The sequence below is a fragment of the Podarcis muralis genome, chromosome Z (assembly GCF_964188315.1).
Source record: "Podarcis muralis chromosome Z, rPodMur119.hap1.1, whole genome shotgun sequence".
Lineage (NCBI taxonomy): Eukaryota > Metazoa > Chordata > Lepidosauria > Squamata > Lacertidae > Podarcis > Podarcis muralis.
The window spans coordinates 25,977,054-25,999,403 of NC_135673.1; the positions used below are offsets into that span (position 1 = coordinate 25,977,054).

Here is a 22,350-nt window from a genome sequence, read left to right on the forward strand (position 1 = left end):
TCTACTGTAAGCCTTAAGTATGAGCAAAAGTCAAAACAGGATTTAAAATAAAGTTAGAAAACATTATTCTCTGGTAGGTTTGGAAATGTTACTCTTGAGCGCTCTTTAATCAAGAGGATTCATGGACCTGTTCAACCATTATTGACCAAGTAACTTTTTGACACACATTTCCCCCCCTTTAGGTATAACTTTGCCCTGTCTGGTTCCTGGAGCATTTGGTCCACCTGGGCCTCCAGGATCCCCAGGATCTCCAGGTATGAAATATTATACACTCCTTGCCCTGTCCTGCTGTGAACCTCTCTGGTTCATTTTTCCTTCAACAATGTGAAAAATGAAATGCAACCATCCTTCAAAATGCACACTTCTCTGAATGTTGTGAAGCAGTTCTCCAGCCAAATCATGCTTTTTTAAAAAAAAAAAGAAATGTGTATATTAGGACAAAGTGTGTAGGGACATGCATATATTAGTGGGAAATAGCATGCAAAAAGCTTTTTATGAAGGAAAATCATATGCAAAATGTGTCTGTTAGGGGGAATGCTGGTGATTTTTTGTGAGAACATTTTGTGTGTGTGCCTAACTGATTTTGTTCCTCACCCATCTTCAGGCTCCAAGGGCAGAAAAGGTCTGCCAGGCCTTCCAGGGCAGCCAGGATTAAATGGCTTTAAAGGGCCACTAGGATCACCAGGGTTAGTAGGGCCTTCAGGACCACCAGGTAAGAGCCAAGGTTGGCATCTGACTTGAAATAAGTGGGCCTGATGGGAATGGTAGTCCAAAATAGGTGGGGCACCAGGTTTAGGGAAGGCTACTTTAACTGCTCATACTACCTCACATTCCTTACCCCCCCTTTCATTTTGCAATTTTCACAACAGCCCTGTAAGGTGGGTCTGTTTTAATTGCCTCACACTCTTGCAAGTTAGACTACAGCCAGATTGCCTAAAGGCATCTTGCGAGTTCATGATAGAGGCAAGCATTGACCACAGGAATTTCTGATTCATAGCACAGGGCCAAAACGGAAGTCGTGGGTCTATCAGTCATGTGTCAGTCCTGTTTTTGGGCAGTTTCCACTGACTGACTGCAGGGGTAGTTTTGCATTATTCTCATTTTAATCTTCAATTATTTTTCTTATTTTAATTCTTATTCAGGCTGCAACATAAAAGACATTACATCTTTGCTCTTGTTTTTATTTGAGGCTTCTCTGGCATTCGCGGAGAGCCAGGGCCACAAGGATCCCCAGGACCTGACGGGACAAATGGATTGCCTGGAAACCCAGGCTCCCCTGGTTTGCCAGGGCCAAGGGGGCCGCCTGGTGAAGTGTTTGGTGCTGAAAGCGGAGCTCCAGGGCAACCTGGTCTGCCAGGATTGGCAGGAGATAAAGGCATCCTCGGGGAACCTGGCCTTCCAGGTCCGAAAGGTTAGTTCTGCTGCTAGAGTTGGCTGATGGTCTGAGAGAGCCCATGATGCCTAAGGTAAGCAGGTCTAGTTCTGCTCAGTGCCTGGATAGGAGATCTGCCTGGGAACCCAAGTAAAATAAGATGAAAATTTGGGGTCTGGCACTTTCTGGTTTTTCTAATACAGTGGTACCTCAGGTTACATTACCTTCGGGTAACATAACTTTCGGGTTGCGAACACGGCAAACCTGGAAGTGTATACTTCCCAGTTTTGGTGCGCACGCATGCACAAGTGCTCTGTACACTGTGCGCATGCGCAGAAGTGCTCTATCGTGCCGCACGGGTGCGTAGAAATGGCACCTCTTGTTGTGGATTTTTCGGGTTGCGCCTGGACCCCTGGAACGAATTAAGTTTGTCAACCGTACAGGGGGTGGAGAACCTCTGGCCTGTAGCCATACTAGGCTTGCCAGGGCTCTCCATTTAGCCAAACCATGCCCACCTGCCATATTTATTGTCCTTTGAATGTAGGTGTCATACTGCATTTCCTTGAATTTTGCAACATGCTTTTCACGTCTCAACCCATGGATCTGAAACAGCCGTTTCAAGGGGCCAACCACTTCTCTCTTTTCAGGTGTGGATGGGAGGCCAGGTCTGTCAGGTGCGAAAGGCGGACGTGGGGAACCAGGCCTTCTGGGCATTGACGGACCACGAGGACCTCCAGGACCTGGAGGCCCTTTTGGCATTAAAGGAAAGCCAGGTCCAATGGGAGCAGTCGGCTTCCCAGGATCACGAGGTAGGTTGTGTATCAAATGGGAATAATGGGTGCTACCTTCATGGGCAAAAATGGGGTTGCATCCGACTATCTTCTACACAGAGTCGGCCTAAGTTAGTCATGCCCATGAATTCCAATGGGTCTGCTCTCAGCAAGACTGACACTGGATTCTGTAGCCCCCTTTCTTTGCTTTCATACAACTTGGTAGGATTATAGTGATGGGCCTATAAACCTGTGATGCAATGCCCATATTCTTGGGGAGCCTTGAGTGTTGTCAGTCCTGTTCCAAGCAGCCTGGGTGTTCTGACCCAAAGCAAATGTTCAGGTTTGTGCCAGCAGAGCAAGACAAGGCAAAAATAGGGCAGGATTTAAGTTCTGACAAGGTAAGTTAATGGTTTCAGGTACAGTGGCACCCTGGACATCTCCAGACATTGTTCAGCTGGAGACTACATAACAACATAGTCCGAATGTCATTCCAGCACCAGTCAACCTCAGTCACCTTATTTAAAGAGGTCCAGTCCTTCACATCCATTAGTTTATAGAGCTGCAGTTCCCAGGGTGTTTTTAGCAATCAATACCTCTTCCCAGGGAACTCTTGAGAAGTGTCGCTCTCTGAGTGGGCTCTCCTAAACAACTTGCAGCATCCTTAACATACTATAGTTCCCTGAATTCCTTGGGAGAAGCCGTGACAGTTAAAGTAGTATAATAGTGTTCTAAGTTCATGCTTCTGTTGTGGCCTATGTGTGTGGAGAATGTTTGCATGGGTTTGTGGCCCAGAGGCTCAAAACGTCATCTGCAAAGTGGTAGGGCAGGGTGGCTCCTCAACATTTTGTAGCTATAAAAGCAGCTCACCTGTACTTACACCTGTGCATTGGCCGCTCCCAGTGAACCATAGTTACAGGTAAGCACCACCATTTTCTGAGTCATTCATTTCATTCATGGCCCTTGTGCTTTCTCCCTCTTCATATGTTTTTGTCTGTTTTTCCTCACCATGTTTCTCTTCCATTTACCACCAACCCCTCCATTTCTGACGTCACTCTGTATTGCTTTCTGGGGTTCTCCACATAGGCTGTCAAGGTGAGAGAAAATGCACTGTAGCATAAAAGCTCCTGGACTAACAGCTATCTAGCTTTTAATGCTACAAGACTTGCATTGACTGTAGGTGACACCCCTTATTTTAATCATAGAGAGAGAAAAATCAATAACAGCCACAAAACATTGTACTTCGTATGCTCAGATATTGCAACCAACGCAACCTGGACAAGGCTTTTGTGTTCTGGGAATCTCCAACATGGACTTCAGTTTCAATGCGGTCCCTCTTCCCCTTCCTCCGCTACCTCCATCCATATAATATAAAACACATTTCACTGCTTGTTTTAAAGAGGAAAAAAATCAGGATGTGAATTTTAAGTGCTGCAATTAGAATCTTGCAAAGCTTGTTAGCCGGGTTTCCCCCCCCCCCCAACTTTAGATGCTACTTTCCCCAGAAACTACCTGATTTTTTTTAAAATTAAAAAAAATGCATTTGAGCATTCCTTTTCCCATGCTTCAACCCTTCACTATGGTGGACCAAACCACAAAATATGTTTAAATATTCAAAATTTACAGGCAAGCTGAGCAAAGAATTCAGAGGCTAAATTGGCTAAATTCAGCCCGGCTGATGCCATTACTGTGACCTCCCCTGGGAATGACCACGGATTTAACAGGTTTGGGAAATAACGTCTGGAATGCAGAATGATGGAAGCGATGGTGGAAAATGCACCTTGCATCATTGGACCTCTTTTTAGCAACACACATTCTTTGGTTCAGCACAAAGGTGGGGGTAGCGAATGGAATCTGATGTTCCAACTTGTGGCCTGGTTATTTGCAAGTACGACTTGAGACGCTTCCCGAACCTTGCCTGATAAATCCTAAATTAACCCAACCATAAGGGGTTTCGCTATTGGCAGTTGTGTAGTGGTGTAGACAGTAACCTTCCTAGGCCTTTTAATTGTTAGATAACTAATGCTTGTTATTTATTTATTTTTGCATTTCTAAACTCGTGCATATTAGAAAGGCTGCATGATTTTGGGGTTTCATCCTCTCGTATGCAATGCGACGCTTAGCGCAGAGGCGGATTGAAAGAGGGGAGAGAAAGAGAGGCTGTGAAATTAAGAGTCCCTTCTTGTCTCGATTCAGGACTTCCTGGAGAAAAAGGCAGAAGTGGTGATCCGGGGGCACCAGGCCCCATTGGTATGAAGGGCTTCCCTGGTCTTGTTGGTCTCCCAGGACGTCCTGGTGAACTAGGGTTACCCGGGGCACTTGGCCCTCCAGGTGCAGATGGAAATCCAGGTTTTCCCGGATTAAAAGGTAACAAGTGTCAATATTCAATCTGCGTAGCCATGTATTGTAATGACAATAATTTTGTCTCACGGCACTTTTTTTAGATGGAACATCACACTGTTGCCAATCTGGCATTGGCACCCTCCAAATATTTTGGACACACTATGTTGTTGAAGGCTGCCTTTGTAGGTAGAATGTTGAACGTGGGTGTAGAAGATTCAGGTGGTGGTGGTAAATGGTTGGTTTGCAATTACAAAAACAACAAAATAGTATAAAGGCAACAACATATAATACCATACCACAGCAATAACATAGGAACAGCCACAGAAAGCAGTATTGAAAGATTGTCTCACCCCATATATTCCCAACTGATCCCTGTGCTCCGCAGGTGAAGGCCTGATGCAGATACCATCTTATCAGGAGATTCGTTCCACACAGAGTAGGAATTGGGCCTTTAGTGTAGGGTTTTTAAAAATTATTATTAAGGGCAGTGTTTTCTTTAAAAAAAATGTTTAGGTGTACTCTTATTTTTCTACTCATATTGAAATACTACCCCTCAATGAGGCCAAATTTAGATTCACAAAATGTTTAGGGGTATGCATCCCCTGTGTCCCCCCAGAAAGGAAGCACTGATTAAGGGCTATGCAAGAAAGGAAGGAAGGGGCGGAAGACTTTTGATATGTGAGGGCTAAATATTTGCCAATGTGGCAACATATTCTCCTATCAACCTTGGAGGATAGGTTCAGCCAGAGGGCTCAGGTAAGGTGCATCTGCCCGCAATATTATGTGACAGAAAGGTCTAGGCCCTTTCTGTCACAGAAAGGGCTATTTCCAAAAGCTTAATTTCCACTAGCCTTCAAATGGCCTAGGATGTGTGTGTCAGGACTAGGTGGACTTTGCCTCACTCCGATTCTAGAGTGGACTTTCCTAATTCAATCCGTTCAGACCACGACCCAGATCAAATCAACGAACCACTTCAGAATCCTCATTCTGGTGGATTCTGTTACAAGAGTCCAGGGGTTTAACTGTGTTTAAACATTGGCTTTCCAGTAGATTTTGTTTAAAAATTGTTTTCCATTTCCCTGGAAATGGGACAGAATTGGCTTAGTCCTATCTTCTCTGACAGCTGGGAAGGACTGGACTAAAATTGGTTTGCTTGTCCTTAGTCAGAACCTACTGGTGGGAGGCTAGATGGGTCACAACAGCACCACCACAGCCATACAAATATATGGTAAAACAATAGGGAGCAGGTTCCCACATGCATGTTTGGGCTAGACTTGAGTCCTGGATCTGAAAAGGTGAAAGACTGATACAGTAGACCAGTGGTTTCCAAATAGCTAAGTACTGTCGACCCCTTGTTTTTCAAAAGCCAAGCCATGAACATTTTGATACCTCTGTGGTAGTTTTTGTTATGTGAAGTTATGCAGGGTGAGTTATGCAGGTCCGCAGACCAGCAATTGGAAACCATTGCAGCAGGCCACTTTCCAGTTTCTCTGTGTGTAACAAATTCAATTTGCTGTTTGATGCTAGGAGAAAAGGGCTTTGCAGGTGTCATCGGCTTCCCTGGAATGCTAGGCTTACCTGGAATCCCAGGGGTGAATGGGCCAAAAGGAGCTTCCGGATTACCAGGAAGAGACGGAAATATTGGGTTTCCTGGACTCGATGGTCTAAAAGGTAAGGCTGGCAATTTGGGATTGGGCCAAGCTTCACCTGAATGGGCAAAGCCAGACCCATACCAGCTATTTTGGGGGCCCAATTCAAGGTGCTCGTGTTAGTGATTAAAGCCTTCAATGTCTTAGGCCCCAAATATCTAAAATATGACCTCTTTCCCTAAAGACATTCTCAGTTACACCTCCCTCAGAATCTTAGGGGGTGGTGTCCCAGGAGAGGGCATTCTCTCTTCAACCCCTAAGTTGTGAAATTCCCTCCCCACAGAGCTATGTCTGGCACCTTCACTATACAGATTTCATTTGCTGTAAATCCCACCTCTACCCTGTTCTTTGATATTTGAGAGCTATATCTTTAGGACTCATTCACATTAATTGATGGTTTTCAATGTTGTGTTTTAAATTGTTGCGACCTACACAGGGACCTTAGGGTAAATTTGTGTGGCTGGGAGGTGTCTTTATCATTTCACATTATGTCTCTCTTTTCACTTCTTCAGGAGACAGAGGTGACCGTGGTCCTCCAGGACCTCCTGTCCTTAGACCTCTAGAACAGGAGCTTGCATTCAAAGGAAGCAAAGGAGAGCCTGGTTTTGCTGGGAATGCAGGGTTTACAGGACCTAGAGGTACTTGTGGGAGTTCACATAATACCATCCGGTTTCCACTGTTGTCCGTAACGAATCGTTCACCTATTTAACAGCCTAGAATGATGTCACTAACCCCTTTTAGAGAAACGTCAAACCACACCACATCATACGGCGGGAGGGCATTCTACAGGGCGGGTGCCACTACTGAGAAGGCCCTCTGCCTAGTGGACCCGCTCCCAGTGGACAAATTTTATGATATTTGGAATTCAATTGAATAAGTACCATAGTAAGTCAATATCTGGTTAACTACAATAACAATTCCCCCTCTTTTTTTAGTAATGTACACAATATCTTTTTTATTGTTGTTGTGTTTTGTTTTCTACATGGGTACTGTTCCTTGTTTCTTCTTCTTTTTGTGTGTGTCTTATCTTACTCTGTGCACTTGTACTTCTGTACCTTTATTTTTCAATAAAGAATAAAAAAAAAAATATTTACACAAATTTCTGTAGATATCTGAAGGCAGCCCTTTAATGGGGAGATTTTAATATCTGATATTGCCTTGCGTTACTTTATATTCTGTTAGAAGCTGTCCAGAGTGATGCAAATAATAAATTATTATTATTATTATTATTAGGTACATGGGGCTCTGCTTCACCAACATCAGCCAGTCCTCAGCCAGCCATTCTTACTTAACAGTCAACCCAGGAGGTGGCAGCACTGCCCATCTGCCTGCTCTTCCTTAGTCACAGGGCTCATCCACACTTCACCTTTTGTTTTCTAGACACAGGTCTGTGCTTTGAATCTCTGTGTCCAAGTGCTTTCCCTTTTTTCATAGAATCCTAGAATTGTAGAGTTGGAAGGGGTCATGAGGGTCATCTAATCCAACCCCCTGCAGTGCAGGGAATATTTTTGCCCAGTGTAGGGTTTGAACCCATAACCCTGAGATTAAGAGTCTCATGCTCTACCAGGGCTTCCTCCCCCCCTCCATTTTGTCCCGCTGCTTTCCACAGGAAACCCACTCTTTATTTTTTATTTATTTTTATTTATTTATTATTAATAATTTATTTACAACATAATCCATAACAGTTTATACATACAAACAAACAAACCCACCACGATTGACAATTTAGTTATCAGAATTAAATTCCTATCCCCTTACATAAAGAAAACATAACATAAAAATAAAATATTTCCTTTATCCTGTAAATGGCCTCCTTATTTACTTCTTGTATACTGTTTCTTTTATATGTGATTATTACAATTTTTCCTAGTTATGACTTAAAAAACCAGTCTCCTGTAGAAATTAATCGAAACAAGTCCAGGTATATATTTTGGGGCACTGTTTGCTAAAGTATTCTCTGCATTTTCCCCATTCTTTTTGAAATTCTTGTCTGGGTTATCCCCTAATTGTCTCTGTTAATCTGGCCAGTTCAGTATAATCTAATAATTTATCCTGCCATTCCGTTTTTGTTGGCACAAGTTCTTTTTTCCAATTTCTGGCAATTAAGATCCTCCCCGCACCTGTGGCATAAAGGAATATTTTCCAATCTTCTTTTGCTATACCTGTGTCTGTTATTCCTAATAGGAAAGCTTCTGTATTTTTCACAAAGTTATATTTGAACATAATTCATCATATACTATGATGCGGTAAAGCAGAAGGGACACTTCTACATATCTAGTGGACTTGTGAAAAAATCAAAAGCTTCTGGGGTATAGTATAGTGTATGAGGAAACCCACTCTTTAACGCTGACTTGCAACAAACAGCAATTCGGATTTTTACGCAGATAGCCGTTTGCTCTGATTCAGTGGTTTTTCACATGGAAAGCACCGGGCCAAAAAAAGGAAGGAAAGAAAGGCACTTGGACACAGAACTTTAAAGCAAGCATCCCCAAACTTGGCCCTGTATACGTTTTGGGACTACAATTCCCATCATCCCTGACCACTGGTCAAGTTAGCTAGGAATAATGGAGGTTGTTGAGATGGTTGGACAGTGTTCTTGAAGCTACCAGCATGAGTTTGACCAAACTGCGGGAGGCAGTGGAGGACAGGAGTGCCTGGCATGCTCTGGTCCATGGGGTCACGAAGAGTCGGACATGACTGAATGACTAAACAACAAGTCCCAAAACATGGAGGGCCGAGTTTGGGGGTTCCTGCTTTAAAGCGTGGATGACCTGTGCCTAGAAACATGGCACAAAAGGAAGTCTGGATCAGCCTTCAATGTTGTCCTTGTTGTCCATCAGGAAGAAGGAAGAGGGCAAAACTGGGAAAACTAGACTGAGTTGGCTGTGGCTTTATGGGCTCTAGCTCCACCTACTGTTGGACTCCCTGTCTTCCTCCCTACCAGCCACCACAGATCATAACAACTTTGCTTTGCTTTCCTGTAGGGAACAAGGGACTCCCTGGTCCCCGTGGACAGCCAGGACCCCCAGGAATAGCTGGGCTTCCAGGCAGAGAGAAAGGACCTCCTGGAGACTCAGGTCTCCCTGGAACATCTGGTTCTCGCGGCTTCCCAGGACAGAAGGGAGCCTCTGGCATCCTAGGTTTTCCAGGAATGCCCGGAGGAAATGTAAGTATGCCTGTTTCTGGGGACTTACGTTGGATTCCTTTTGACTGCTTTAAAGCACATTCAAAGTGAATTCTTTCCCTCAGAGAGTTCTGGGAAGTAGGGCTTGTTAAGGCTTGCTGGAGATTGTAACTCTGTGATGGGGTGAACTACAGTGCCCAGAATTATTTGAGGGAAAGAATGTGTTTTGAGTGTGCTTTAAAGTTACAGTGTATACAGCAGAATACTACTGTCCTGCTCTGAATGGAAGCAGGTCATGTACATCATTTCACCATGTAAACATTAGGCCTGGCTTTTGTGGATGCCCTCAGGCTTCCACTGTTTTGTGGGAGCGGTGAAAGTGCATACTAGAAATTTAGGTTTGTGCAGTTAAACTGGATTAAAGTGCTCTTGTCACCTGGGCACAACAAATCCACTCTAAAAAGCACACAGGGACTCTTTTTACTTAGCAAAGAGATGGGGAAATGCCCTGAAAAGCATGGGATGAACGAATAATTAGCAGGAAGACGTATAAACAGAACAAATGCTCAATAAAAACTGTGTGGGATAAATTGCAGTACAGTGGTACCTTGGTTCTCGAACAGCTTAGTTGTCAAACAAATCAGCTCCCAAACCCGGAAGTAAGTGTTCAGATTTGCGAACGTTTTTTGGAAGCCAAACCTCCATTAATTCATGAAGGGGTTAGTATCACAGAGTAAGCTGTTGGTGCTAGAGTTGACTAAGTCATGCCCCCTCACCTCTGGTAAAGAAGGGAGTGAAGCTTCTTTGCTCACTCTCAGTCTAACATGTGAAAATCGCAAGGATTGGAGGTCTGGACCTGAGGCTCCAGGCACAGACCACACGTTTAGAAATGTTTTCTACTGTATTTTGTAACAAGATTTCTGCCTGAGTTTTTCCTGCTGCTGTATGGAAAGGCACATGAATCTGACCTTTGATGCATTTGTAAACTTACTAAACTGTGTGGTCTGTTCACTGCAAGGGGGTAGAAAGGGAAGCACTTTAAACAACTCAGGGCAATATATTTAAAAGGTTTAAGCAGCCTAAATTCCCACACTTTATTGCTGCATGTTTTGTGACTTTTTAAAAACCACTTTTACTGAAAACTCTTGTTGCCCTGCATTTCGGATTTAGGGATCCAGTGAATTCTTTTAACCAAATACATTTGTATCATAATGCTGACAAAACAGACATAGTCTAACCTCCTCATAAGCTTTGAGCAAACACATAAAGATGAATACTCAGTGAGGTTGTCTGGAGGAGTCCTCTGTCTTTCTGAACCCTTTGTGAACACGGACTTGGATGTGGGCTGGACCTTTCACAAGGACCAGTTCCATGTGGACATCACCAGGGAATGACTGTCAGAAGCTGTGCATAGCAATGGGTGCTGCTGTTTCATAGTGGTGAGCATTGTGAGGCCATACATTTCTCTCTGCCCTGCTGATGTAATTTTATCTATAATACCTTTTACTAGCTTTAATGTTAACGTATCCTGCTCTGGAATATTTTATTCTGTGAAAGGTGAATTATAAATAAAGTGATTTCCTTCACCAGGGTGATGAGGGTTTGATGGGGCCATCTGGATTCCCAGGGAATACGGGATTGCGTGGTTCAAAGGGTAAGTCACTGGTGTGATATTTTCAGGTACCATTTCCAACGGGGAAACTACAAAGGGGTCACAGCAGGAGATAGTCCTAATGGGGAACGTAAAGTTGTGTGTTGTGTGCATTGGTGGAGATGTGCTAGAATGGGACGAGTAGTTAAGTATTGTATGATTTATGTAGATGTATACATTTGATTTGGGGACGCGGGTGGCGCTGTGGGTAAAACCTCAGCGCCTAGGACTTGCCGATCGTATGGTCGGCGGTTCGAATCCCCGCGGTGGGGTGCGCTTCCGTTGTTCGGTCCCAGCACCTGCCAACCTAGCAGTTCGAAAGCACCCCTAAGTGCAAGTAAATAAATAGGGGCCGCTTACCAGCGGGAAGGTAAACGGCATTCCGTGTGCTGCGCTGGCTTGCCAGATGCAGCTTGTCACGCTGGCCACGTGACCCGGAAGTGTCTGCGGACAGCGCTGGCTCCCGGCCTCTAGAGTGAGATGAGCGCACAACCCTAGAGGCTGTCAAGACTGGCCTGTATGGGCAGGGGTACCTTTACCTTTATACATTTGAGTATACATCAAATGAGGGACGCGGGTGGCACTGTAGGTTAAACCACAGAGCCTAGGACTTGCTGATCAGAAGGTCAGCGGTTCGAATCCCCTTAGCGGGGTGAGCTCCTGTTGCTCAGTCCCTGCTCCTGCCAACCTAGCAGTTCGAAAGCATGCAGTGTAAGTAGATAAATAGGTACAGCTCCGGCAGGAAGGTAAACGGCATTTCCGTGCACTGCTCTGGTTTGCCAGAAGCAGCTTAGTCATGCTGGCCACATGACCCAGAAGCTGTACGCCGGCTCCCTTGGCCATTAAAGCGAGATGAGTGCCACAACCCCAGAGTCGGCCACGACTGGACCTAATGGTCAGGGGTCCCTTTACCTTTACCTTATACATTTGAGTAATCAGAATTTGAGTGTGATGAACAGGTGTTAATGGTGGGGGGGGGAGTATTGTATATTGTGAGTCAGGATGTGCCTTGGTAAGAGGGAGGCTGAGGAAAGGAGGGAGCCCTTGATCCTGAAGACATTTTGCAAAATGTGCTGCTATCTTTTTGGTTTTTGCAGGATCTTATTTTTTTATTGTAGTCTTTTACAGATAACTCACAACTAAATGTGTGTTTAACTTATGCACATTCAGCTTTACACTCGTGGCAAAAATATTTTTTTAAAAGAAAATTGAAAAGGGACAAAAACCAGACAGGCATCTAGGGGGAGAAAACTCTGGCAACCCCACCCACCACTGCACCCAGGATGTTTTGACTAGATGTGATTTTAGCTTTATGCGCTATCCCTGGAACATAACCCCTGGATAAGTGTTGTATTATATGTAGTTCTTCAGTTTTATTGTTTTTATGTGTGTGTGCCCGCATGCGCACTAAAGAGAGAGAGAGAAGGAATTCATAATTTTGTAAACTGCTTGAAAGTGTACATATGTTAAGTGTTATAAATATATGTTAAATAAATGAAAGTAATTTTATTTTTTTTAACCATCTTTGGTGCTCCTAGTAACAGGCAGCATTTAAAGTGAAAGAAATGTCATTGCTCTGCTCTCATAACACTTGAACCCTTGGCCACTTAATGAAATTGATTGGCAGGTTCAAGACTAGGAACACACCACATAATTAATTTACGTGGTTCAGTGCCACTCTGCTGTAAGAATGACCAATAGATTGTGATATATAGACTGCTGCCTCATGTGATGAGCCACTGAACTGCAAAGTGACAGCTTCTCCAGGATGTGACTTCATGAACTGAAACTGACCCCCAACCATTAAGTCCAGCCATTGGATCCTCTCTGACAGGAGGGAGTATATGAGGGTTTCCTGTACCACTTGAGCTTTGTTCAAGTGAAATGGCCTTCCTAAGCTATGGTGTGCTTCTGTATCCTTGGTGGTGCATCATTCCTAACTCTCTGAGAGTTGCAGCTGACATGGGAACCTCTGGAGACATAATAGTGGTGGTGGTTGTTCCCCTGTTCCAGGTGACCGAGGAGAATCATTTGGAATCCCAGGTGGTGTAGGAATTAAAGGAGAACAAGGGGACCCTGGACTTCCAGGTATACAACTGGTGGTGATCTTTGAAAGGTTTCTGAAAGGAAAAGCTTCTGGGTTATCTTGCTAAAATATTGATTAAGGCTTCATACTCCTTTAGTTTTAAAATAAAAGTAGGTAGTCACATTATTCGCAATTTTTCAGATTGCCACTGTCAGGATGGGGCTATATTGGACATTCTCTATCTGCTACCACAAGGGCTCTTGCACTAGCTGACATGTGGGTGTTAATGCTGCACAACAGAGGAATCCAACACAACAGTTGCAATCACAGATATTTGTTGCATAATAGATTATACAATCTATTGCACAACAAAGTTACTAGCAGCCTGATAATACATTCTCAGGTGCAACAACACTCCACTAGTGCGAAATATATCTCCAGTGGAACAATTATATACACTAAGTGACTTTAACTTAGCACTGCTGAGCTGTTTCTGATGGCACACACCATGTGTTTTGGATGTAGATACATGCTTGGGGAGGGGCAGAGCTCAGTGACGTATTTCGCATGTGAAACATCCCAGGCTGAGTCCTTGGCAATTCCAGCTTAAAATTTAGTGAGTTGGGAAAGATGCAGGATGATTGGTGGTGGGCCAGTGGCCAAATGGACCAGTGCATCAAACATCTAAAACAATGACAAGACTTCCTGTGTGATCTTTTGAGGTGCAAGAGGACTTGATGGACCAAAGGGTGAGCCAGGATTCCCAGGAAGCGTTGGGATAAAAGGAAATAAAGGTGCACCGGGGGACTTTGGCCAAGATGGACCACCAGGTATCTATGCTCTTTTGCGGGTAGTTAACCAGACAGTCCATGTTTCCTGTGAGATGAATATTCAGTTCAACAAATGCATGGGAAAGGTGCCTTCTTGTCCTCCCCTCCAAGACTTTATATTAGCAAGTGGGGTTTAGTGGTTGCAACAGGGGTTGCCACCCTTAGCACCCACAAGGCCTCTGGGTGCCTTAGTCATGAGATGGTGAGAGTGGTTACTTTTTACATCCTTACATACTATAGAGCTGAAGGAGGAAGTTGGAAGCGTGACCTCACTAGATGACCCTGGGATAGGCACTTCCATCCACTGAGTTTTGCTGAAAGTACAGTGGTGCCTCGCAAGACGAAATTAATCCGTTCCGCGAGTCTCTTCGTCTTGCGGTTTTCTCGTCTTGCGAAGCACGGCTATTAGCGGCTTAGCGGCTATTAACGGCTTAGTGGCTTTAAGAAAAAGGAAACAAACTCGCAAGAACTCGCAAGACGTTTCGTCTTGCGAAGCAAGCCCATAGGGAAATTCGTCTTGCAGAACGACTCGAAAAACGGAAAACCCTTTCGTCTAGCGAGTTTTTCGTCTTGCGAGGCATTCGTCTTGCGGGGCACCACTGTAGACCCACTGAAATTAATAAACCCAACTTAGTCATTTCCATTAATTTTAATGGTCTGCTCTGAGTATGACTAATGTTGGATACAACCCAGTGTTGACAGTGCTCAGCTAGGCTGACCAATGGTCCATTGGTAGGAAGCAATTTCCTGCATTCCTGCAGCCTTCCTCCTGCACTTGTTTTCTTAAAAATTCATCTGAGTTCAATGTACACATGCTCATAGCTTCTGAGAGTTCAAACTTTGCTGTGAAGGTATATGGGTTACAGTAACTGTCTGCTGTTGTGCTGTTGAAGCTTTTTCCTGCTATTGTTGGGGGGGGGGGTTGATTTGCATATTTTTCATGAATTGCCTGGGTTTCTACATAAATGTAAAAAATGGGTTTTATTTTTATGTTTCGTTTTGCTTTTATGTATGCTTATGCTCTCAGGGTTACTTGGGTTCTTTTTGCACAGCAAGAGATCTCACAAGTTAAATAGATAATGATAATGTGTCATGCATTTTAAGGCTGTGTCTTAATCTGTTGATTCTTCCTCTCCGCCCGCCCACGTCCAGGTTTCCCTGGAGTTGGGATTTCAAGGGGCAACCCAGGTTTTCCAGGCATTCCTGGGCAGCGTGGCCCTCCAGGACTTACAGGGCGTCCTGGCATTGCAGGGCTAAAAGGTATGACTTTATTTTCTTAAATTACCCAAAATGTTGGTAGGGAGGGGGATCTGGAAAGACAAAGGTTGACATGAACCATTAATCACCCTGAGAGCAGACTGACTGAAGTCAACAGGCTTCGATCCATTGTTCATTTCAGCGAGTCCGGTATCAGGGACATTTCGGAAGGGAGGCATGTGCAGGGAATTTCCCACCAAGCCAGTAACAGTCATTAGCTAACTGTGGAGTCAGGGCACCATCATTGGTACTGTGCAAGCATGTGGTGGCTAGCTTGACCTCCCTCTGACTAAGTCACTGCTTCATACTAAGGTGGAGGGCAGTGAGGTTGGCATGGTGCAAATGCTCTGGCAGGAGCACCAGATAGGTTCTGCTAGGACATTTGCACTATGCTGACCTCTCCAGAGCTTTGCCCCTCTCTATCCTACTTTACAGCAGCAGCTCAGCTGGAGGGAGGAGGGTGAACAGCCCCACCCCATTATGTTATCTTTGCTGCTGCTACGATGGTGAGTCAGTACAGAGCCTTTTCGGCAGTGGCCTCAAGATAAAGGAATAGGGTAGGTCAGTTCTACTTCCTCACACCGGGTTTTTAGACTTCATTTGTTGAATTAAATTTATACAGCTGGCCATCAGTGCATCAAAGAATATTTCCTAGGTGTCTTATAAGCATAACAGTATTAAAAAAAAACATACAGTATATAATAATTAAAATCAACATTAAACTGTGAAACTTTTTGTAAACTGCTTTGAGGTTTGTTTTTTACAATCAAATGGTACATAATTTTTATGACTTAATAAAAATAAATAAAATTAAAGATGGGGGGGAACCTTTCTTGATCATGATACTATCAGGGCAGACATATTAGGTCCCACTTTCAGTACTATTTACACCTGCAAATATTTTGCTGCCGACACACTGCTTTATTTCTAGTCAGCATATATCCTGTAACTTGGTGCTAAAATCCTGTGACTTTTTATACCCCTAATGTTCTGGCTTATTTTCCTGCTTTTGTTGTTCTGTAGCTGTGGCTCTCACTTTTTTTCTCTGAGCCACACTTCCAGGGGGAAAAAAATTGCTTGCAGCATACCAAAAAATTTTATTGTTAAGAAATACATTCGGAAACAAAAAGAAACACAGAACGCAACTACTTTGCAATATGATCATGGAACATCCAGAAAGTATAAAATAGTGCAGCTGCATAAGAACATGAGTCATTCCCAAACTATAATATTGATTGTCCTTGATTCTTGCTGCTACGCTTGCATAGCATGCCACACCCTTTGAGATCACTGCTCCACAGCACTGTAGATAGCAACAATGTGGTAGCCCTGGGGAAGAATTGCAGAACAAACCGAAGCAGAACCAATCCCTCACTAATGCACTATTCTTGTGTCAAGAACATGTAGTAGAATATGCTCACAATAAAACGCCTCTCTGAAAGCGCCCTCCGTTTGTATCTTTAAAGGTGACTATAAGCCTTGCTATAGGTCCACTGGCTCACAAGGCAGGGCAAATAAATCTTCGAATAAATAAACCAGTTTTCCTCCAGTGTCTCAGTTGCTTCCTGTTACTCAATTCAGTGTTTTCCAAATATCTCCCTAGGATTCCCCGGCTCTCCAGGCTTGACTGGCTTAAATGGTTTACCAGGCACAAAGGGCTCACCTGGAACACCAGGTAAATAAATTGAAACAGACTAGGAAGACGCCTAATGACGTGGGCACCTGCTCCATCTTTTGGTAGTTATCTCCAAGACCACCTGTGGACCTTGAGGTCCTGGAATGGGGAACCTCAGGGCTGCCAAATGTGACCCTCCATGTCTCTCTCTGTCTCTTGAACCTGTCCCCACACACCTCCTTGGCCCATCATTTCACCCTCACTTGAGTGCTTTTGTCTGGCTGCAATGTGTCCTGAGACTGGGGCGATTTGTCTTGCTTGTTTGGGTAGGGAAGGGAGAGGGGAGTGAGTGTGTATGTGTGCACCTGCAGAAACCGCTGACTTCTGTGTGTGTGTGACGTAGCCTGGTGCACAAAGGTAAAGGTCGTGTTTTTTGCCTTGCCCACTTTTGACTCTGGCCCCAACCACTGCTGTCATGTGTCCCCCCGCCCCCGCCCCCCCCAAAGGTTGCCTGTGAGGGGATGTGGCCACTTCAAATCCTTTGACAGCCGATTCCTAAAGGAGCCTTTGCCATCTCCGCAACCTATACCCAAATCTCTAAATATCACAGCGATGAGATTAAGGTATACTTTTCTTTGGCCCTCTCGGAAATTCCATTCTCTGCAACAATTTTTGTGGTCTGTTTAAATTTCCTTGCACTGCCAACATTCTCAGCTAAGTGCCAGAGCAGGATACTGTGCCCCCAGCAGAGGAGGGGAGAAGTGTTGTGTGACCCATTGCAGGGGGGGGGGGTTCTTTGATGGCGTTTAATGGTCTGCTTTGACCTGCTTTTCATCCTCCCACTCCTTGTTTAGGTCTGAGTGAAATTGGACTTCCAGGGCCTGCAGGAATGCCAGGTGCCAAAGGAGAACAAGGCGTTCCCGGTTTTCAAATTGGACCCCCAGGCTTGCCTGGACAGAAGGGACCTGCAGGAGACTTGGGTAAATAACAGCCACCACAAAGAGATCATAAACAGCAGCTGAAAGAGACCATGAGTTAGAAGAGGAGTGTTGAGAGCTGGTGCAGCAGAATGGTTAAGATACTGGGCTATGGACTGGGAAGTCCCTGGTTCATATTTCACCTCTGCCATGAACTCGGAAGCTGGCCTAACACAAACCTCTCTCTGTCCCTCCTCCCCCCCACTACAACTGCAGTGCGGTAATCATTGTAAGGCTGGGATGGGAACTTGTACGTCTCCTAGATGTTGATCACTCTCCCATCAGCCTAAAATAGCATGGCCAAGGATTGGGAGCAATGGGAACTATGATCCAACATCTGGATTGTATACAGGTTCCCATCCCTCTTGTAAGAGTTACAAAAGTGTTATGTTCACACACACAGTTCTTTTTTTTTTTTTTTTTTTTTTTGTAAAATGTTTAGGGGTACTCTCATTTTCCTACTCATATTGAAATACTGCCCCTCAATGAGGCCAAACTTAGATTTACAAAATGTTTAGGGGTATGCGTACCCCTGCGTCCTCCCAGAAAAAAGCACATTATATATATATAAGAGAGTGTGTGTGTGTGTGTGTGGAGACCATGGTGGCAAATATTTCTGCCTTAAAGCAATGGGATAAAAATAAAACAACTTAATTTAATCATCCAAAAACTATAGCTGAGCTTGTTGTGATAATAAATGACATTGCACGTTAAGCTCCATGCCACATGCTCCACTTCTGATTGAATATCTGATACGTATTTTATATAATAAATGATTTCTTAAGGATGTTACCATGCCACAGTTTGCGTGGCTGCCAACCGGTGGTGCTACGTGCTACAGCATGACAACAAACAGGGCTCTTGGAGCTGCTGAGCCATAGCTGCAGCGTTGGAGGGTGAGGGGGAGTGAACGAGAGACTCTGGCAGGTGACTGAGACCAGTAAATGAGTGGCTGGGTAGCCCAGGCCAGCTGGTGGAGCAGGCCAGCAAGTGGAGGTTTGGCCAGGGTAGTGGTAGCTTTGGCAAGGAGGGAGGGGGAGCGGTGGTTTAGGCGAGGGGATGGTGTTGGTGAGCAAAGTGAGCTGGATCGCGCAACCCCTAGTTCATATTCTTCTAGTTAATCTTTGTCCATGTCACTTTAGGTCGTCCTGGAGCTATGGGTCCTCCTGGTTTGCAAGGGCCTCCAGGCATCTCTCTTCCATCAAAAATTCCTGGGAGACCCGGTGATGCTGGACTTCCTGGAGAAGATGGTAGACCAGGTATGGAGTTGGGAATCCAACCGCTTGGCTTTAGAAATTAAGCTGGAAGGAGAGAGACACATTAATCAAGCACCAGCAAAGCCCTGACAGGAGAATCTGCCAGAATGTGTGGTGGAATCCTGCAGTTCAGGAATACAACCTCCCAAAAGCTGGATCCAAAGGCTTTAAGTTCTATAATCAGCATAATGTACGCAAATTAGGTTGAATAATGACATTGCATGCATTTAACCAGCAGCATAATGCATATACTGCAGAATGAATTGAACTACTATAGCAAAAGTTTTGTGTTAATGTGCTTGAACGAACCAAGTCAGTTCAAGGCAGCAAACAAAATTGCAAGCATAAGTATACAATAATATGTTTAAAAATAAAAGCAATTCTTATTTTGAAATATATTATTGTACATTTATGCTTGTAATTTCATTACTTAAAAAAAATCCAGTGCATTAGATATAATTCAGACAATATAAAAGCCTTTTCCAAAGTTACATCAATAAAGCAGTTTTAAAATAAAAAATACCAGTTTTAAAAAACCACTTAATCATACTTCATTACTAGACTATTGCTGCTGATTAAGGATTGTCTGCAGCTGAGCCCAACTCAGAGCAGTCCTGCTGAAATGAATGGGCCTAAGTTTGTCATCTCCATTCAGTTCAGCAGGTCTGCTCTGAGTACGACCAGCAGTGGATGCAACCCTAAGAGTAAAAATGCAAACTCTTCCTTAGGTACAAGAACAAGGGGTTTTTTTTGGGGGGGGGGGGGTAACAAGTGCACAAAATATTAATTGATATTCAGATCCTCCTACCATCCTACGAATTAAAGGGCTATCTTTCCCCTGTGGTTATAAGGGTGATAAAAATTTCATTCTAAAAAATCCTACAACCATATTAGAGGTTGTAAGCTTGGATTCTACTTGCAAGGGTCTCCTCTCAGTTATACAATAACCTGCACCCTTTTGACAACAGTCTGCAGTGATGCCATATTGATGCTGCAGTGTTTATGTTGGCTTGGATGTGGTCTGGTGAGATGTGCAGAGCCTGGGGAAACCCCAAGACTGAAGACCAACATAGTCTCTGAGCTACCTTTCCTTGTTCCTGTTTGCCCCAGGCTTCCCAGGTCCCCCTGGGCCACGTGGACCACCAGGCCCGGCCTCCAACCAAGGTGTTACTGGTGACCCAGGCCTCCCTGGTCATCCTGGACTAAAAGGTTTCAAAGGTGACATGGGCTCCCCTGGGTTGGGCGGAGTCCCGGGAGCATCAGGATTCAAAGGTACAGTGTTACTTTCATTAATATGATTATCATTTACATTATTTTTACAGCTTTCTCCTTCTAGTCATTCTTAAGCCCAAGTTAATCTGTGATGGTCAGTAAATGGAAAAGGATATTGTGGTGGTGGTGTTGCTGTTGTTTTATATGCTGCCCATGTGACTGGGTTGCTTCAACTACTCTGTGTAGCTCCCAACAAAATGTGTGTGTGTAAGAAACTTTGAAAAATAGAAGTAGGGAATTTAATCCAACTTAATTCCCTCACACACCATGGGCCAACCTGTCCAGGAATCTTATGTAGGGCAGGTAGGGAATCTAAATAAATAAATGAACAGTGACAAGTGAGTGAGACATCCCATTTATAAATCACCTGATGCCATAATGTCATTGGATGATTGACAGCGATCAAAGTTTGAAGGGCCTCCCTGTAACTGATTGATCAGCTCCACTGGGGTTCCCTGTCATGGTTTGTCCTGCAATGTCAGGTGGCTGTGAGTTTGTGGAGGGGATGGCTTAGCAGACCAAACTGGCACCAGGGCCAGTTTCCCACCACTGGGGTAAAGGCAGATGCTTTTAAGACGCTCACAGTGTTAACAGGCCCAGTCCAGTTCTGCTTTAGCCCCAAATAAGTGAAAAGTTCTGCAGCATAAGTCAGTAGGAAGTTAGGTAGATCCCTCCATCTCTTGAGTTCGGTGTTAAACAGGACAGCGGAGCTGAGAGAAATGCTCTCTATATTCGTCTTTTACAGCAAAAGCTGACACTGCCAGGACAGAGCTTCTCTGCAAAAGAGCAGTTCTGCCTAGGATAACAATATGTGTATAAAATGTTGAATTTCCATATGAAATTGGGGTTCCTCCTTTTCTCTTTGGAAAACACTTGCTAATAGAAGAGGGGGGAGCATGCAGCTGGACTTTGCATATGGCTGTGGTTGAGCTCTCTCAAAGTGACTGAGTGTCCAATGTTGGAGAGCTAACATGGTGAGGTGGTAGACCAGGACCTAGGAGACTGGAATTCATATCCCCATTTAGCTTCAACTTGGGACAGTGACTCCAGATTTGGGCACCAGAAATGAGCTCCTGGGGCAGGGTGATGCTAACCTCAAAGGAGATGCAAGCATTTGAAGCCCCTATGATTTTTCTCTGGGTCTTCCTTTTTTCTTTTATTTTTTTCCCCTTCACAGTGCAGTTGCCAAAGTTGCAGTTCAAGCTGGAAGATCAGAATGAAGCTTCTGCAACTGCTAGTGTGTGGGAAATTACTTCCACCAACTCAGCTACTTTTTTTTAAGGATCAGATTTTGTCCAGGGATAATGTTTTTAAGATGTAGGCAAAAAAATTATAAGATTGATAAAGGAATAAAAGTACATATCATAATCCTTAATATATAATGTTTGTGGGAGAGCTAGCACAATTAACTATATCATACAGAATTTACCTGTGCTACATGTATCCTAATTGGGGAGGAAATGTAGGCACCTGAATTTGATTTTGAAGCTTGAATAGTCTTCCACATAAGAAATCAACAGACACCTTGTTGCTGTCATATCTTTTAAAGAAAATGTGGATTCCATGTTTGCTTCACCAGCTAAGTAAATTTTTACGTAATCCCAGTCTCTGATTTTTTTTAATTAATCCACTGCTGTTTTGATGGTTTTTTTATTTACCTTCTCTTCAGGATAAGTAAGAGGAGAAGAATTTTTTAAATAATATGTGCTCCATTTGCATATATAGTGGTACCTCGGTTTATGAACTTAATCCGTTCCGGAAGCCCGTTCTTAAACCAAAGCTGTTCTTAAACTGAGGCACGCTTTCCCTAATGAGGCCTCCCGCCGCCTATGCCCTTCCACCATTCGCCTTCTGTTCATAGACCAAGTTAAAGTTCACTAACCGGAACACTACTTCCGGTTTTGTGGAGTTCTTATACCTAATAGTTCATAAACAGGGCTGTTCTTAAGCCGAGGTACCACTGTATTCAGCAAGTTCTGCAGTGTTTGCTTGTCGAAGACATTTGTATCCTGGTTTCTCTCCCCATTGATGTCAAAGGTGGTATATGAAAATAGGTTCTTAAATTTTGCTTCAGTGAACACATCAGTGGTAATCAGAAAGAGACCAGAATCAGACCAAAAATAAAATAAATTGGAAAGATTGTTTAAATCAAAGGACAGGCATAATGAAAATATAAAAGCATGCAGATTTGCCCTAGAAAAGCCTTGA

The 22,350-nt window shown here is 44.0% G+C and overlaps 1 protein-coding gene across 3 annotated transcripts in view; it reads left to right on the plus strand.

The window, feature by feature from the left end:
- Positions 1 to 22,350, plus strand: part of COL4A6 (collagen type IV alpha 6 chain) — a 176,534-nt gene that overhangs the window by 141,692 nt on the left and 12,492 nt on the right. For all 3 annotated transcript variants that reach the window (XM_077922416.1, XM_077922415.1, XM_077922418.1), the window contains 16 exons: positions 183 to 254; positions 605 to 712; positions 1,190 to 1,411; positions 2,020 to 2,181; positions 4,339 to 4,509; positions 6,013 to 6,156; positions 6,647 to 6,772; positions 9,119 to 9,300; positions 10,849 to 10,912; positions 12,923 to 12,997; positions 13,658 to 13,765; positions 14,918 to 15,025; positions 16,626 to 16,697; positions 17,492 to 17,617; positions 18,757 to 18,873; positions 19,981 to 20,142. In XM_077922416.1, coding sequence (XP_077778542.1) covers positions 183 to 254; positions 605 to 712; positions 1,190 to 1,411; positions 2,020 to 2,181; positions 4,339 to 4,509; positions 6,013 to 6,156; positions 6,647 to 6,772; positions 9,119 to 9,300; positions 10,849 to 10,912; positions 12,923 to 12,997; positions 13,658 to 13,765; positions 14,918 to 15,025; positions 16,626 to 16,697; positions 17,492 to 17,617; positions 18,757 to 18,873; positions 19,981 to 20,142 — 2,019 coding nt within the window. The remainder of the gene's footprint in view (positions 1 to 182; positions 255 to 604; positions 713 to 1,189; positions 1,412 to 2,019; positions 2,182 to 4,338; positions 4,510 to 6,012; positions 6,157 to 6,646; positions 6,773 to 9,118; positions 9,301 to 10,848; positions 10,913 to 12,922; positions 12,998 to 13,657; positions 13,766 to 14,917; positions 15,026 to 16,625; positions 16,698 to 17,491; positions 17,618 to 18,756; positions 18,874 to 19,980; positions 20,143 to 22,350) is intronic.